Source organism: Brienomyrus brachyistius, unplaced genomic scaffold (assembly GCF_023856365.1).
Source record: "Brienomyrus brachyistius isolate T26 unplaced genomic scaffold, BBRACH_0.4 scaffold52, whole genome shotgun sequence".
Lineage (NCBI taxonomy): Eukaryota > Metazoa > Chordata > Actinopteri > Osteoglossiformes > Mormyridae > Brienomyrus > Brienomyrus brachyistius.
In genome coordinates, this window is record NW_026042327.1 from 369,798 (window position 1) to 388,650 (window position 18,853).

The following is an 18,853-nucleotide window of genomic DNA, read 5'->3' on the forward strand; positions in this document are numbered from 1 at the left end:
TGGCAGGGTATGTGTGTGTGAGAGTGTCTGGCAGGGTACGTGTGTGTGAGTGTCTGGCAGGGTACGTGTGTATGAGAGTGTCTGGCAGGGTACGTGTGTGTGAGAGTGTCTGGCAGGGTACGTGTGTGTGAGAGTGTCTGTGACACGGTACGCGTGTGTGAGAGTGTCTGCGGCAGGGTACGTGTGTGTGAGAGTGTCTGTGACAGGGTACGTGTGTGAGAGTGTCTGGCAGGGTATGTGTGTGTGAGAGTGTCTGTGACACGGTACGCGTGTGTGAGAGTGTCTGCGGCAGGGTACGTGTGTGTGAGAGTGTCTGTGACAGGGTACGTGTGTGTGAGAGTGTCTGGCAGGGTACGTGTGTGTGAGAGTGTCTGGCAGGGTACGTGTGTATGAGAGTGTCTGGCAGGGTACGTGTGTGTGAGAGTGTCTGGCAGGGTATGTGTGTGTGAGAGTGTCTGTGACACGGTACGCGTGTGTGAGAGTGTCTGCGGCAGGGTACGTGTGTGTGAGAGTGTCTGTGACAGGGTACGTGTGTGAGAGTGTCTGTGGCAGGGTACGTGTGTGTGAGAGTGTCTGTGATAGGGTACGTCTGTGTGAGAGTGTCTGCGGCAGGGTACGTGTGTATGAGAGTGTCTGTGACAGGGTACGTGTGTATGAGAGTGTCTGTGACAGGGTACGTGTGTATGAGAGTGTCTGTGGCAGGGTACGTGTGTGTGAGAGTGTCTGTGGCAGAGTATGTGTGTGAGAGTGTCTGTGACAGGGTACGTGTGTGTGAGAGTGTCTGTGACAGGGTACGTGTGTGTTAGTGTGTCTGTGGAAGGGTACGTGTGTGCGAGAGTGTCTGCGGCAAGGTATGTGTGTGTGAGAGTGTCTGTGGCAGGGTACGTGTGTGTTAGTGTGTCTGTGGAAGGGTACGTGTGTGTGAGAGTGTCTGCGACAGGGTACGTGTGTGTGAGAGTGTCTGCGGCAGGGTACGTGTGTGTGAGAGTGTCTGCGGCAGGGTACGTGTGTTTGAGAGTGTCTGTGGCAGGGTACGTGTGTATGAGAGTGTCTGTGGCAGGGTTCGTGTGTATGAGAGTGTCTGTGGCAGGCTACGTGTGTGTGAGAGTGTCTGTGGCAGGGTACGTGTGTGTGAGAGTGTCTGTGGCAGGGTACGTGTGTGTGAGAGTGTCTGTGACAGGGTACGTGTGTGTGAGAGTGTCTGTGACAGGGTACGTGTGTGTGAGAGTGTCTGTGACAGGGTACGTGTGTGTTAGTGTGTCTGTGGAAGGGTACGTGTGTGCGAGAGTGTCTGCGGCAAGGTATGTGTGTGTGAGAGTGTCTGTGGCAGGGTACGTGTGTGTTAGTGTGTCTGTGGAAGGGTACGTGTGTGTGAGAGTGTCTGTGGCAGGGTATGTGTGTGTGAGAGTGTCTGTGGCAGGGTACGTGTGTGTGAGAGTGTCTGGCAGGGTATGTGTGTGAGAGTTTCTGTGACAGGGTATGTGTGTGAGAGTTTCTGTGACAGGGTACATGTGTATGAGAGTGTCTGTGGCAGGGTACATGTGTATGAGAGTGTCTGTGGCAGGGTACGTGTGTGTGAGAGTGTCTGTGGCAGGGTACGTGTGTGTGAGAGTGTCTGGCAGGGTACGTGTGTGTGAGAGTGTCTGGCAGGGTACGTGTGTATGAGAGTGTCTGGCAGGGTATGTGTGTGTGAGAGTGTCTGTGACAGGGTACGTGTGTGTGAGAGTGTCTGTGGCAGGGTATGTGTGTGTGAGAGTGTCTGGCAGGGTACGTGTGTGTGAGAGTGTCTGTGGCAGGGTACGCGTGTGTGAGAGTGTCTGTGGCAGGGTACGTGTGTGTGAGAGTGTCTGGCAGGGTATGTGTGTGTGAGAGTGTCTGGCAGGGTATGTGTATGAGAGTGTCTGTGACAGGGTACATGTGTATGAGAGTGTCTGTGGCAGGGTACATATGTATGAGAGTGTCTGTGGCAGGGTACGTGTGTGTGAGAGTGTCTGTGGCAGGGTATGTGTGTGTGAGAGTGTCTGGCAGGGTACGTGTGTGTGAGAGTGTCTGGCAGGGTACGTGTGTATGAGAGTGTCTGGCAGGGTACGTGTGTGTGAGAGTGTCTGGCAGGGTATGTGTGTGTGAGAGTGTCTGTGACACGGTACGCGTGTGTGAGAGTGTCTGCGGCAGGGTACGTGTGTGTGAGAGTGTCTGTGACAGGGTACGTGTGTGAGAGTGTCTGTGGCAGGGTACGTGTGTGTGAGAGTGTCTGCGGCAGGGTACGTGTGTATGAGAGTGTCTGTGACAGGGTACGTGTGTTTGAGAGTGTCTGCGACAGGGTACGTGTGTATGAGAGTGTCTGCGGCAGAGTATGTGTGTGAGAGTGTCTGCGGCAGGGTACGTGTGTGTGAGAGTGTGTGCGGCAGGGTACGTGTGTTTGAGAGTGTCTGTGACAGGGTACGTGTGTGTGAGAGTGTCTGCGGCAGAGTACGTGTGTGTGAGAGTGTCTGCGGCAGGGTACGTGTGTGTGAGAGTGTCTGCGGCAGGGTACGTGTGTTTGAGAGTGTCTGTGGCAGGGTACGTGTGTATGAGAGTGTCTGTGGCAGGGTACGTGTGTATGAGAGTGTCTGTGGCAGGCTACGTGTGTGTGAGAGTGTCTGTGGCAGGGTACGTGTGTGTGAGAGTGTCTGTGGCAGGGTACGTGTGTGTGAGAGTGTCTGTGACAGAGTACGTGTGTGTGAGAGTGTCTGTGACAGGGTACGTGTGTGTGAGAGTGTCTGTGACAGGGTACGTGTGTGTTAGTGTGTCTGTGGAAGGGTACGTGTGTGCGAGAGTGTCTGCGGCAAGGTATGTGTGTGTGAGAGTGTCTGTGGTAAGGTACGTGTGTGTGAGAGTGTCTGTGGCAGGGTACGTGTGTGTTAGTGTGTCTGTGGAAGGGTACGTGTGTGTGAGAGTGTCTGCGACAGAGTACGTGTGTGTGAGAGTGTCTGCGGCAGGGTACGTGTGTGTGAGAGTGTCTGCGGCAGAGTACGTGTGTTTGAGAGTGTCTGTGGCAGGGTACGTGTGTATGAGAGTGTCTGTGGCAGGGTACGTGTGTATGAGAGTGTCTGTGGCAGGCTACGTGTGTGTGAGAGTGTCTGTGGCAGGGTACGTGTGTGTGAGAGTGTCTGTGGCAGGGTACGTGTGTGTGAGAGTGTCTGTGACAGGGTACGTGTGTGTGAGAGTGTCTGTGACAGGGTACGTGTGTGTGAGAGTGTCTGTGACAGGGTACGTGTGTGTGAGAGTGTCTGTGACAGGGTACGTGTGTGTGAGAGTGTCTGTGACACGGTACGTGTGTGTGAGAGTCTCTGTGGCAGGGTACGTGTGTGTGAGAGTGTCTGTGACAGGGTACGTGTGTGTGAGAGTGTCTGAGGCAGGGTACGCGTGTGTGAGAGTGTCTGAGGCAGGGTACGTGTGTGTGAGAGTGTCTGTGGCAGGATACGTGTGTGTGAGAGTGTCTGTGGCAGGGTACGTGTGTGTGAGAGTGTCTGCGGCAGGATACGTGTGTGTGAGAGTGTCTGAGGCAGGGTACGTGTGTGTGAGAGTGTCTGTGACAGGGTACGTGTGTGTGAGAGTGTCTGTGGCAGGGTACGTGTGTGTGAGAGTGTCTGAGGCAGGGTACGTGTGTGTGAGAGTGTCTGTGACAGGGTACCTGTGTGTGACAGTGTCTGTGGCAGGGTACGTGTATGTGAAAGTGTCTGAGGCAGGATACGTGTGTGTGAGAGTGTCTGTGACAGGGTACGCGTGTGTGAGATTGTCTGTGACAGTGTATGTGTCTGTGAGAGTGTCTGTGACAGGGTATCTGTCTGTGAGAGTGTCTGCGACACCCCACCCCCAGTGTACTAGGTGACCTGCCCCACCCAGAGGCTCAGGTGAAAAGAACCACTACCCCAAAGTAGAGGCTAGTTGAAGTGGCAGGAATGGGGGGGCGAATGAAGTCAGTATTTAATGTGAGGAGTCGTAGAGGGGAGAGGAAAAGAAAAGGAGATAAATGCAAAAAAGTAAAAAACGAAGGATTCTATTTATATATGATGATTGTGGATGATTGGAGCCGTAATTGTCAAAAAGAAATTAGTAAATAAAAAATTATCACACATATACACTCCTCAAAAAAATTGAAGGAACACTTTGAAAACACATCAGATATCAATGGGGAAAAAAAAATCATGCTGGATATCTATACTGATGTAGACTGGGTAATGTGTTAGGAACGAAAGGATGCCACATCGTTTGATGGAAATGAAATTATCAACCTACAGAGGGCTGAATTCAAAGACACCCCGAAAATCAAAGTGAAAAATGATGTGGCAGACTAGTCCATTTTGTTGAAATTTCATTACAGTAACTCAGAATCATACTCAGTAGTTTGTATGGTCCCCACGTGGTTGTATGCATGCCTGACAATGTCGGGGCATGGTCCTAATGAGACCATGGATGGTGTCCTGGTGGATCTCCTCTCACATCTGGACCAGGGTATCACTGAGCTTCTGGACAGTCTGAGGTGCAACCTGGTGGCATCGGATGGACGAAACATAATGTCCCAGAGGTGTTCTATTGGATTTAGGTCAGGCGAGCATGGGGGGCAGTCAGTGATATTAATTCCTTCATCCTCCAGGAACTGCCTACATGCTCTTGCCACATGAAGCCGGGCATTGTCGTGCACCAGGAGGAACCCAGGACCCACTGCACCAGCATAAGGTCTGACAGTGGGATCAAGGATGTCATCCTGATACCTAATGGCAGTCAAGGTGCCGTTGTCTAGCCTGTAGAGGTCTGTGCGTCCCTCCATGGATATGCCTCCCCAGACCATCACTGACCCACCACCAAACCGGTCATGCTGAACAATGCTGCAGGCACCATAACGTTCTCCATGGCTTCTCCAGACCCTTTCACGTCTGTCACATGTGCTGAGGGTGAACCTGCTCTCATCTGTGAAAAGCACAGGGCACCAGTAGCAGACCTGCAAATTCTGGTAATCTATGGCAAATGCCAATCGAGCTCCATGGTGCTGGGCAGTGAGCACAGGGTCCACTAGAGGACATTGGGTCCTCAGGGCACCCTTATGATGTCTGTTTCTGATTGTTTGCTGAGAGACATTCACACCAGTGGCCTGCTGGAGGTCATTTTGTAGGGCTCCAGCAGTGTTCATCCTCTTCCTCCTTGCACAAAGGAGCAGATACCGGTCCTGCTGATGGGTTAAGGACCTTCTACAGCCCTGTTCAGCTCTCCTTGAGTATCTGCATGTCTCCTGGAATCTCCTCCATGCCCTTGAGACTGTGCTGGGAGACACAGCAAACCTTCTGGCAATGGCACGTATTGATGTGCCATCCTGGAGGAGTTGGACTACCTGTGCAACCTCTGTAGGGTCCAGGTATCGCCTCATGCTACCAGTAGTGACACTGACCGTCGCTAAATGCAAAACTAGTGAAAAAACTCAGAAAAGACGAGGAGGGAAAAATGCCAGTGGCCCCCACCTGTTAAACCATTCCTGGTTTGGGGGTCGTCTCATTGTTGCCCCTCTAGTTCACCTGTTGATAATTTCATTAACACCAAAGCAGCTGAACCTGATTAACAACCCCCTCCGCTACTTAACTGACCTGATCAATATCCCAGAAGTTTAATAGACTTGACGCTATACTCTGATTAAAAAGTGTTCCTTCAATTTTTTAGCAGTATATATTAATACATAGATATGAATGTCCATATATACACAGACACACTTTCATACATATCTGTAATGACTGAAACATACAATACATGAATCAAACAGTAATAATAATAATTAATAAAAATAACAGCAAAAAAGTAAGGGAGCGGTGGATGTTGAGGTAGCTTTTATCCACAAAATAGTTTGCTGCAAACATACATCCATCCATCCATTTTCCAAACCGCTTATCCTACTGGGTCGCAGGGGGTCCGGAGCCTATCCCGGAAGCAATAGGCAGGGAACAACCCAGGATGGGGGGCCAACCCATCGCAGGGCACATTCACATACCAGTCGGGCAATTTAGCAACTCCAATTAGCCTCAGCATGTTTTTGGACTGTGGGGGAAACTGGAGTACCTGGAGGAAACCCCACAACGACATGGGGAGAACATGCAAACTCCACACACATGTGACCCAGGCGGAGACTTGAACCCGGGTCTCAGAGGTGTGAGGCAACAGTGCTAACCACTGCACCACCATGCCACCTTGAATGAAATAACAAATAAAACACTTTCAAATCACATGAGCCTATATTTTATTCACAACAGAACATAGATGATATTACAAATGTTCAAAGGCCGAAGACCTGTATTGGATGCCCGTGGTCTTCGGGCCCTCAGACGACTCTGCATCAATCATGGGCATGATTGTGTCAATGACATTACTAAATGGGCCCAGGAATACTTCCAGAAAGCACAGTCGGTAAACACAATCCGCCGTGCCATCTGCAGATGCCAGCTAAAGCTCTATCATGCAAAAAGGAAGCCATATCTGAACATGGTCCAGAAGCGCCGTCGTGTCCTGTGGGCCAAGACTCATTTGAAATGGACTGTTTCAAAGTGGGAAAGTGTTCTGTGGTCAGAGTCCAAATGTGACATTCTTGTTGGTAATGAAGGGCGACGTGTCCTCCGGGATAAAGAGGAGGGAGACCTTCCAGCGTGTTATCAGCGTTCAGTTCAAAAGCCAGCATCTCTGATGGTATGGGGGTGCATGAGTGCATACGGTATGGGCAGCTTGCATATTTTGGAAGGAACTATGAATGCTGAAAGGTATATAAAGGTTTTAGAGCAACACATGCTCCCCTCCAGAGGACGTCTGTTTCAGGGAAGGCCTTGTGTATTTCAGCAGGACAATGCAAAACCACATACTGCAGCTATTACAACCACATGGCTTCGTCGGAGAAGAGCCTGGGTGCTGAATTGGCCTGTCTGCAGTCCAGATCTTTCACCTATAGAGAACATACAGTAATTACCTGTGACACCCATGGTGCACTGTGAGCAGGTATACAGGCCAACAGAGCATGCAGATAATTATCTTTGACACCCATGGTGCACTGTGAGCAGGTATACAGGCCAACAGAGCATGCAGATAATTATCTGCGACACCCATTGTACACTGTGAGCAGGTATACAGGCCAACAGAGCATGCAGATAATTATCTGTGACACCCATGGTGCACTGTGAACAGGTATACAGGCCGACAGAGCATGCAGATAATTATCTGTGACACCCATGGTGCACTGTGAGCAGGTATACAGGCCAACAGAGCATGCAGATAATTATCTGTGACACCCATGGTGCACTGTGAGCAGGTATACAGGCCAACAGAGCATGCAGATAATTATCTGTGACACCCATTGTACACTGCGAGCAGGTATACAGGCCAACAGAGCATGCAGATAATTATCTGTGACACCCATGGTGCACTGTGAGCAGGTATACAGGCCAACAGAGCATGCAGATAATTATCTGTGACACCCATGGTGCACTGTGAGCAGGTATACAGGCCAACAGAGCATGCAGATAATTATCTGTGACACCCATGGTGCACTGTGAGCAGGTATACAGGCCCACAGAGCATGCAGATAATTATCTTTGACACCCATGGTGCACTGTGAGCAGGTATACAGGCCCACAGAGCATGCAGATAATTACCTGTGACACCCCTTGTACACTGTGAGCAGGTATACAGGCCCACAGAGCATGCAGATAATTATCTGTGACACCCATTGTACATTGTGAGCAGGTATACAGGCCCATAGAGCATGCAGATAATTATCTGTGACACCCCTTGTACACTGTGAGCAGGTATACAGGCCCACAGAGCATGCAGATAATTACCTGTGACACCCCTTGTACACTGTGAGCAGGTATACAAGCCCACAGAGCATGCAGAAAATTATCTGTGACACCCCTTGTACACTGTGAGCAGGTATACAGGCCCACAGAGCATGCAGATAATTATCTGTGACACCCATTGTACATTGTGAGCAGGTATACAGGCCCATAGAGCATGCAGATAATTATCTGTGACACCCACGGTGCACTGTGAGCAGGTATACAGGCCCACAGAGCATGCAGATAATTATCTTTGACACCCATGGTGCACTGTGAGCAGGTATACAGGCCCACAGAGCATGCAGAAAATTATCTGTGACACCCCTTGTACACTGTGAGCAGGTATACAGGCCCACAGAGCATGCAGATAATTATCTGTGACACCCATTGTACATTGTGAGCAGGTATACAGGCCCATAGAGCATGCAGATAATTATCTGTGACACCCACGGTGCACTGTGAGCAGGTATACAGGCCCACAGAGCATGCAGATAATTATCTTTGACACCCATGGTGCACTGTGAGCAGGTATACAGGCCCACAGAGCATGCAGATAATTATCTTTGACACCCATGGTGCACTGTGAGCAGGTATACAGGCCCACAGAGCATGCAGATAATTATCTTTGACACCCATGGTGCATTGTGAGCAGGTATACAGGCCCACAGAGCATGCAGATAATTACCTGTGACACCCATTGTGCACTGTGAGCAGGTATACAGGCCCACAGAGCATGCAGATAATTATCTTTGACACCCATGGTGCACTGTGAGCAGGTATACAGGCCCACAGAGCATGCAGATAATTACCTGTGACACCCATTGTGCACTGTGAGCAGGTATACAGGCCCACAGAGCATGCAGAAAATTATCTGTGACACCCCTTGTACACTGTGAGCAGGTATACAGGCCCACAGAGCATGCAGATAATTACCTGTGACACCCATTGTGCACTGTGAGCAGGTATACAGGCCCACAGAGCATGCAGATAATTATCTGTGACACCCCTTGTACACTGTGAGCAGGTATCAGTACTGACTACTTTTTATATTGAGTCACATGTTTTATGTGAATTACTTTGTACTGAACTGAAGGCCAGTATTTGTCACTGTGAATATGATGTTGCAGACATCCATCCAGAAATCAGAGCTGGGGGAAAAGATAAGGTCCTTATTCCAGTAAATTTTTGGTAGAAATATCAATGTGTCTGTCGCAGATGGAGGATTATATATTCTAGAGGTTTCTTTTTATTTTTAAGTTGCAGAATGTTGTCTCATCTGAGGAGGATTCAGTGTATTATGTGTGAGGTCCATTTTGGTTCTGATGCTAGATTCAGTTAGTAAATATTAGAAAAATTGCATATTCTCAACTCGCATTTATGGATTAAGTCTTTGAATGTCATGAAATGACTGTTACTGAAAAGGAGGTGGAGATGTGTAATCCCTTTCTGTCCCCGTGAGTGATAGTGAATGGTGATATTGTGAAGTAGGAAGTCCAGATTATTCCAGATTGGCGTGTATTTACAGGGTCTGAGAGTACAGTTAGTGATTTTAATGGCTTTCCACTGGGCTGTCAGTGCTGTGGAAATGGCAGCACTGTGTTGTTAAAGCAGTTTTGTTTTGCTAAGAAGTAATTAAGAAAAATTAGCTTGTAATCCACCTTGAGATTTACTTTTCTGTAATGTGGAATGTTTGATTTTGTGTTTTTGTTTTTCCAGCAAAAATGTGACATTAATGAGTTTGAAAGAATTTTTCTGAAATTATTCTGGACGAGTAATTTTATTTTTATTGATTCAAGTGGGAGACTCATCTATTGTTTTGAATAAGGGGGTGTAGTTGAGGGTAACCAAGTCAGACAGCCTGTAGGAGATGTAGATACCCAAGTACCGGATATTTCCAGTGTGAAATGGACCATCCTGATCGGCTGAATCCCAGGCATCTTCAGACAGTGAGAATATTATCGGGTTTTTTCCAGTTTATTGTGTAGTTTGATAGATTTGAAAAGGTATTAATGAAATTTAAATTTCATATATTGAGGGTTTCATAAAAACAGCAAGATATCATCTGCATAGAGACTAATTTTGTGTTGTTATTAGTATGAATTCCATTTATTTCACTGTTCTGTCGTATTGCTGCCACAATTGTTTCTATGAAGATGGCAAACAGTGAAGGAGAGAGTGGGCATGCAGGCCGTCTTCCCCGTCGGAGTGTGAATGCAGGTGATGTGATCCCATCTGTGACACTGTAGCTTTGGCTGAGATGTACAGTATTTTAACCCAGTGGGTGAACGATTCTCCGAAGCCAAATCTATGCAATGTATTAAAGAGGAATGTCCAACTGACTGTCAGATGCCGTTTCTGCATCTAATGATGTAATCATGGGTTTAGTATGGGTATGCTGAGCAGTCTAGACTAAATAAAATAATCTATGGATGTTGTCCGAGGCATGTCTTGTCTTGATGAAATCTGTCTGATCAGGATGGATTATAGTAGGAATGACTGTCTGTAACTGAGTGGTGAGAGCTTTTGTAATGATTTTCAAGTCTGTATTCATTAGTGAGAGTGGCGGGTAACTGGAGGATTGTGTTGGGTCTGTAGGGAGCCGCCCACTGGCCCAATGGCGGAATCCAATGGCGCAGCCGAAGGCTGTGAATGCGTGTCGGTCCTTCCAAGCGCTCCTGGGAATTACTTACCCTTTTTAATATACAAAATATTCTTTTAGACACACATCTGACTCCATTTTATTAATGACCTTATTTCAGTATATTGTAGTCATGACGTTTATGTTGTTCAGATTACTTCTGGACTGTCTTTTAGATTACCAACTCTAGTTTTACCCCTGACGAAGGAGTCCGCCAGATTCGCCTCGGCCGACAGGGCGATCCGTGGGCTTGTTCCATAGGGTTTGTCCTAAAGGTACAGAAATCGCCACCATTTAAGACAATGTCAGTCTCTGATTATTCGGGTCCCTCGACCTATATAATTCCCCAAAGGCTCAGTGTCTGCCAATTACTGAGCATGTGGGTGCCTCGGAGATTAAGCTGATGTTTACCCGAACCACACGTACGTCCACCTCAGAGGCTCAGCCGGGGGCAGCCCAAATCATAACATGTGTCAACCTCAGCGGCTGTGAAGGCGCACTTTCTATTGCGGTAGTTTGTACGAGGTTTACTTTTGGCTCGTCTCAGGGACTCCGCCGATGCCGCCCATTGTCTTACCATGTGAACGTCTCAGGGACTATGCCCGGTGCCTAGGAACATAGTGTGTACGCCCCTCAGAGGGTAGACCGGTACCTTTCATCAGCATGTGTTGACCTCAGAGGTTAAGTCGGCCCGTAATTGAGCGTGTGCGAACTCCAGAGGTGTAGTTTTGGTATCCACCTAACTTAACTTGGGCAGTCGAGTTTGGGACCCGGATAAAGGGGATTTAACCCAGAGGCTGCAAGATAGTTTTTACCACTTTTGTCCAAATAAGGATAGAAGTCCAATCTGGAAAGTTTATAAAGAAGTTAGCAAATCAGACAGTCATAAAGTAATCGAAACAACATTTATTAAACATACTACAATATACAATTATTGACATGTGGCCACATACTTGTAAATACAATTTGACAAATACAATATTAAACCATCACATACCTCAGCTGAGAGTGCACAAAGTTCTGCGGAAAGCATCTGACTACAGATGGACTTTCGCCCAGTTCTCTGTGGGAGCTCTGATTACAGAGTGACTCCCCGACTTCTTCTGAGACCCTTCCTTAAGTATCCAAACCAGGTGATGGCATGTCTCTGAAGACTGACCAATTTCGGTCAATAGTTAATTTTAGGGCCATTTCTGACCTTGGTTCTCAAGTCCCCAGCCAATCAGATCACTTTAGGGGGCGGTTATAATTCCCTTGTTCTACCATATGGGAGGCTCTCTCATTTTTGTAGATTTAGCCAAATTATCTATATTTCCCTTGGGGAAAGTTATACTGCCTTAAATCTGAGAGTATAATATTCGCCATCTCATGCCCATTCAAACGAGACCAAACATGTGTGTATTTGTCCCTAACATCTATGTGTGGTGAGTTATCCTGTTTATAGTGAAAAAGGTGTCTGTGTCTGGAGGCTGACAGCTGTTGTTCTGTGGATTGACTGTGGAACTCCGTCCACTCCAGGGGGTGAAAGGTCTTGCTTTTTCTGTGTTGCTCCAATTATTCCTATCCAGTCTCTCAGGAGCCGGCAGGCCTTTGCATTCCTTAAAAGGGGTGGTTTGAAGAGTTGTGTCCAGTCTTGCCTGGGCCAGCGGAGCTCTGAAATAGACTGATGCAGGCTGATCAGATTTGGGGCCTGCAGGACCTATAAGTTTTATGTCCTTACAGGTCTTTATCAGGTCTCAATAACACTGTAATGGCGGGTAACTGGAGGGTTGTGTTAGGTCTTTATCAGGTCTCAATAACACTGTAATGGCCGGTAACTGGAGGGTTGTGTTGGGTGTTTATCAGGTCTCAATGACACTGTAATGGTCACTGCGCTCATATTTGATGGGATTTGTGATGCATGTTTAATTTCACTTACCAGTCTATTGAAGAGTGGAGAAAATATGTCCCAAAAATGTGTATAGATTTCTGCCATCCGGTCTGGCGATTGGTTGTTAGGCATTTGGTTGAGGACCTTATGGAGTTCTTCTGATGTTAATGGTGCATCAAGCAGAGGTGGAGATTTCAGGTGTAGGGAGTACAAATCCAGACCAAGATTTTGTTTCAACAAACCAGTTGAGTTCTCTGTGATTGTGACTCTTTATATTCAACTGGTTTGTTGAAACAAAATCTTGGTCTGGATTTGTACTCTCTGGACCTGAAATCACCACCTCTGGCATCAAGGGCATCTGCTGTTTCATTGGTTAATATGGGTAAGTCTAGATTATTTTTAAATGATTCTATATCAACTGGATCTGGTTCTTGTTCTGAGAAGTATAGGTTCTTATAAAATGTTCAAAAGATGTTAATTTTGCGTGATTATTGAAATATTTATTCAGGAGTCAATTTTGTTTAAAAGTAATGCTTGTAATGGTGAGGTGATCTTATTTACTGGGGAGATTTTGTCTGTCTCTTTGCAGGCTGTCAGGCTGTAGAGTCACAGAAGAAGGCTGTTCTTCCCTGGCTTCAGCTCTGAGGTCAAACCCCTCACACCTGAGAGAGCTGGACCTGAGCTACAATCACCCAGGAGACTCAAGAGTGAAGCTGCTCTCTGCTGTACTGGAGGATCCCAGCTGTAAACTGGAGAAGCTGAAGTGAGTACAGAGTGTGTGTCTGACATGCTACAGATACTTATGCATGTATGTGAAGAAGAGGCACCAATAAATACATGGATACAGCAGTACTATGTCATTCTGCTTCTCCTATAGTGTGGATTACGGTGGAGAGTGCAGGACCAGACCAGGCTTACAGAAATGTAAGTGTGTTTGCATGTTTTTATTAATAATACCATGAATACTATGTTATGGTTGTATTCACATAATTGTTGTGATGAGTGTGGCTTTTTGCACTGTGTGTGGATGGATTTCCATGTTTGTGTTTAGGTTAGTTTCATGTCATTTTAGACAACATCCAAACGCGAAACAAAAAATCAAAATCATCACCAAAAGCACTATCAATTTATTTAATCGTTTTTAAAAATATTTTTTACAAATGTTTTATTGCTGCTTGTATTATCTTTGTGTTTGTGTGGGAGTGTAGGATGGTTAAAAATATTCTGAATTAGTTATACATGTTTAATTTCACAAAAAAAGAATCCTTTGCATTTGTTCTTTTTGCGGATGCCGTGAGTGTATGTGTTTTCTGTGTGAGATTCGTTAGTATTGTCCTAAGGAGGCAGCTGTAGGCAGTGAGTGAATTTGCATTTTCACGGGGTGGTTCTGGAACATTCCTTAATATTCATGAGAAAATATTACTGATTGGTCACTGAATCCCTTAAACCAGGGGAGCCCCAAATCCAGTCCTGGAGGGTCAGAGTTCTGCACATTTTTGGGTTTCCCTCATTTAACACACCTGATTCATCTCCTTGTGCTAATAACCACACAGCTCTTGAGCTGAATTATTTATGGTGGAACAGGGAAAAAAACTTTGGTACACAGGGCACCGCCCCCCCAGGACTGGATTTGGACACCCCTGCTTTAGGTAGAAGAAACAAGCAGCACAAGTCGATGTTAACTGGTCAACTAGGTAGTGCCTCTCTCATAAATATTAATCAGCTAGCCAATCGTGTAGGGCTTCGCTCATGAATATTAAAAAGTTCTCCTGATCCACGGCGCTAAAAGAATTTTGCACCCGGGACTTATTGGATGTGCGGCGGAAAATATCAAATTTCATTTCGGCGCCCATGTTAACAGATTAGAGCGGCTGCGTGCGCGAGATGCGGGGCTCACGCCTCGCGGCAGCGGCGCAGCATCTACAGTCACGCGCGCGGTAAGCGGTTCTCTATGGAAGCGTATTGCATTCATCTGGGAAAAAAATCAATTCTGTTTTTCCGAATTAATGAGATAATAATCCCGTTTTTCAGAGCAATATTTTTCTTAATTAATGAGAACCTTCCTGTTTTTTATGATGCACGATCTGTGCTGGAATCATCGTTTATATCAGAATCCAGGTCCAAATGTTTATTAAATATCACTTTAAACATGTAATAATATTACTTAAATATTCTGTTATTGATGGCCATTTTCAAGCCGCATGCGCCTTAATTAGCGGTTAGAAGGAAAGACACTGACTTTAGTATTGATCTCTGGTGCCGTTTTGTGGTAAATATGCTTGTAATTAATATGTCTGAGGAATGTCGCTGCTTTGTAATTTTTTAATTAAATTAATTAAGCTGTTAGTTTAGCTCGCGCCCCATTTTGGCGGCTCTTCCCGCCGCCGTCGCGCGCCCACTTTATGTTTCATAAACTTCAGTTCCCGCTTCGTTAGGGGAAGCTGTGCTGTTTTTATATCGTACAGAAACATAAAGTACAGGCGGCCTGATGGGATTAATGGCTCTTCCTCCTGCCTACAGACTCCTGCCAGCTGACGCTGGACCCCAACACAGCAAACAGAAGCCTGTCTCTGTCAGGGGGGAACAGGAAGGTGACACATGAGTGGGGGGCAGAGCAGCCATATCCTGATCATCCAGAGAGATTTGACAGCTGGTACCAAGTTCTGTGCAGAGAGAGTCTGACTGGCCGCTGTTACTGGGAGGCTGAGTGGGATGGAGATGGACCTGAGATAGCAGTGACTTATAAAGGGATCGAGAGGAAAGAAGGGAGTGACTGTCAGCTTGGATACAATGACAAGTCATGGAGTCTGTGCTGTTATACTGACAGATACTCTGTCTGGCACAATAAGAAACACACTGTCATACCCATAGAGCCCTCAGGCCCCCGCAGAGTAGGAGTGTATCTGGACTGGGGGGCTGGTGCTCTGTCCTTCTACAGAGTCTCCTCTGATGGACTGACCCTCCTGTACAGATTCACCTCCTCATTCACTGAGTCCCTCTATCCAGGGTTTGGGGTTCATTATGGAAACTCCTCAGTGTCACTGTGACGTGTTGCTGGTTCTCCTGGCAAAAAGGTAAAATCTCTGCTTTTTAACCTTTATAATCCTTTTTACTCTGAAATGTACAGAACTGTGCAAAAGTCTTAGGCAGGCAAAGAAAATGATGTTTAGATTATCCTCCTGTTGGTGTAAAACTATGATATGATGCCTGTCAAAGTGTGTCAGCTTCGCCATTTCAGAACCTCTGCTAAAATCATCCCAGTATTTGCAGTGACCGTCCAGTGCAGCCATGTATTTTTTGACTTGGCCACTAACACACCTCATACAGTTAGTCAATCTCTCACTGACTTTTTAAACCAATATATTTAATTATTTAACTGAGCTGTTGGTGAAATTTAACAAAAACGGCTGAGGTGCCCCTGAGGAGAAGTTTGGGAACTGAAGCGGTGTTCATCTAGCCATCCAACTAGATATCAGTAACTTTTTAGGAAACAGAAGAAATTATTACTAGTTTTTATTGTGTTACTTTTAATTTGCACGCATTCTAATATTAAATTTTTTATAGTTTTTGTTCTAAGCCAAAGTATACTTGCTACCCAGAAAAACAGCTTTAAACATTTCTTTGACAAAAAATAAATGACTGTGTTCAGTGAGCTGAATAAGCATGAAAAATATAGTTTTATACGTTTTTTTCTCTGACTAAAATGTAATTAAATGTAATCCTGATGGGGGGGGGGGGCTATCCCCTGCTCCTGTATATGTACATTTTATATATTTATGTCCATTTACAGTATTTCCTCCCTGTACAGTGACAATAAAGGCTTTCTGTTCTGTCCTATTAATGTCCTGCTTCAGCGTCACCCAAAGCATAACTGAGTGACATAATAAAACCACAGTCTGCTGGATTAAGTTAAATTCACTGTATTACTGCAGCTGAACATAACTAACACAATGACACTCAATCAATGTATAATAATCATTTAACTGGAGACATAACAGACCAAAAAAAAAACTGGAAAATATAATTATGTCCTGGTTCAGTGGATTAAAGTAAATAAAATTATTATTAACATATTTCAATAAATAAAGAAATTTGTTTTGTTAAATAATTAACACCCTTGCCACCCCCACCCCACTGTCAAAGGTCTGGTTTTGCCCCCATCGGACAAAACGGGCAGGTTCCCAGGCAGCCTTGCCACCCCCAACCCACTATAAAATTCTGGTTATGCCCCCGTCATACAAAAAGGGCAGGTTCCCAGGCAGTCTTGCCACCCCCACCCCACTGTAAAATGTCTGATTGCACCCCCATCGGACATAACGGGAAGGTGCCCAGGCAGCCTTGCCACCCCCACCCCACTGTAAAAGGTCTGGTTATGCCCCCGTCAGACAGAACGGGCAGGTGCCCAGGCACCCTTGCCACCCCCACCCCACTGTAAAAGGTCTGGTTATGCCCCCGTCAGACAGAAAAGGCAGGTGCCCAGGGAGCCTTGCCACCCCCACCCCACTGTAAAAGGTCTGGTTATGCCCCCGTCAGACAGAAAAGGCATGTGCCCAGACACCCTTGCCACCTCCACCCCACTGTAAAAGGTCTGGTTGCTGCACCATCGGACAGAAGAGGTTGGTGCCCAGGCAGCCTTGCCACCCCCACCCCACTTTAAAATGTCTGGTTATGCCCCGGTCAGACAGAACGGGCAGGTGCCCAGGCAGCCTTGCCACCTCCACCCCACTATAAAAAATTCTGGTTATGCCCCCGTCATACAGAAAGGGCAGTTTCTCAGGCAACCTTGCCACCCCCTCCCCACTGAAAAAGTTCTGGTTCTCCACCGTCGTGCAAAACGCGCAGCTAACCAGAAACCCTTGCCACCCCCTCCCCACTGAAAAAGGTCTGGTTCTCCCCCGTCGTGCAAAACGCGCAGCTAACCAGAAACCCTTGCCACCCGCACCCAACTGTGAAAGGTCTGGTTATGCCCCCGTCAGATAACGGGCAGGTGCCCAGGATCCCTTACCCCCCCACCACACTGTAAAAGGTCTGGTTATGCCCCCGTCAGAGAGATCGGATAGGAGCCCAGACAGCCTGACAACCCCCCCACTCCACTGTAAAAGGGCTGATTTCTCCACCGTAGGACAGAAGGGCAGGTGCCCAGGCACCCTTGCCACCCCCACCCCCCTGTAGAAGGTCTGGTTATGCCCCCGTCAGATAACGGGCAGGTGCCCAGGATCCCTTACCCCACCGCACTCCACTGTAAAATTTCTGGGTGCTCCTCCGTCGGACAGAAGGGGCAGGTGCCCAGACACCCTTGCCAAGCCCACCCCACTGTGAAAGGTCTGGTTATGCCCCCGTCTGACAGAAAAGGCATGTGCCCAGGCACCCTTGCCACCCCCACCCCCCTGTAAAAGGTCTGGTTAAATCCCCGTCAGACAAGACGGGCAGTTTGCCAGGCAACCTTGCCACCCCCTCCGCCTGAACAAGGTCTGGTTCTCCCCCGTCGTGCAAAAGGGGCAGCTACCCAGGCAACCTTGCCACCCCCACCAAACAGAAAAAGGTCTGGTTCTCCCCCGTCGTACAAAAAGGGCATGTGCCCAGGCACCCTTGCCACCCCCACCTCACTGTAATAGGTCTGCTTACTCACCCGTAGGACAGAAGGGGCAGGTGCCCAGGCAGCCTTTCCACCCCCACCCTACTGTAAAAGGTCTGATTTCTCCCCCGTAGGATAGAAGAGGCAGGTGCCCAGGCAGCATTGCAACCCCCAGCCCACTGTGAAAGGTCTGGTTAAAGCCCCGTCAGACAAGACGGGCAGTTTCCCAGACACCCTTGCCACCCCCACCCCACTGTGAAAGGTCTGCTTATTCCCCCGTCAGACAGAATGGGCAGATGCTCAGGCACCCTTGTCTCCCCAGCACACTGTAAAAGGTCTGGTTATGCCCCCGTCAGACAGAAAAGGCATGTGCCCAGGCACCCTTGCCACCCCCACCCCACTGTAAAAGGTCTGGTTACTCCCCCGTAGGATAGAAGGGGCAGGTGCCCAGACACCCTTGCAACCCCCAGCCCACTGTGAAAGGTCTGTTTAAAGCCCCGTCAGACAAGACGGGCAGTTTCCCAGACACCCTTGCCACCCCCACCCCACTGTGAAAGGTCTGCTTATTCCCCCGTCAGACAGAACGGGCAGGAGCCCAGGCACCCTTGCCACCCTCACCCCACTGTAAAAGGTCTGGTTGCTCTCCCGTTGGACAGAATAGGAAGATGCCCAGACACCCTTGCAACCCCCACCCCACTGAAAAAGGTCTGGTTCTCCCCCGTCGTGCAAAAGGGGCAGCTACCCAGACACCCTTGCCACCCGCACCCCACTGTGAAAGGTCTGGTTCTCCGCCGTAGGACAGAAGGGGCAGGTGTCCAGGCAGCATTGCCACCCCCACCCCCCTGTAAAAGGTCTGGTTCTCCCCCGTCGGATACAAAAGTGCAGCTACCCAGACACCCTTGCCACCCCCACCCCACTGTAAAAGG

The 18,853-nt window shown here is 47.7% G+C and overlaps 1 protein-coding gene across 1 annotated transcript; it reads left to right on the plus strand.

The window, feature by feature from the left end:
- Positions 1-12,891: 12,891 nt before the first annotated feature.
- Positions 12,892-15,752, plus strand: LOC125723895 (stonustoxin subunit beta-like). Its single transcript, XM_049000722.1, has 4 exons — positions 12,892-12,899; positions 12,942-13,115; positions 13,230-13,276; positions 14,873-15,752. The coding sequence occupies exons 1-4, from the start codon at positions 12,892-12,894 to the stop codon at positions 15,397-15,399; spliced, it is 756 nt and encodes a 251-aa protein (XP_048856679.1). The 3' UTR covers positions 15,400-15,752.
- The last annotated feature ends 3,101 nt before the right edge of the window (positions 15,753-18,853 follow it).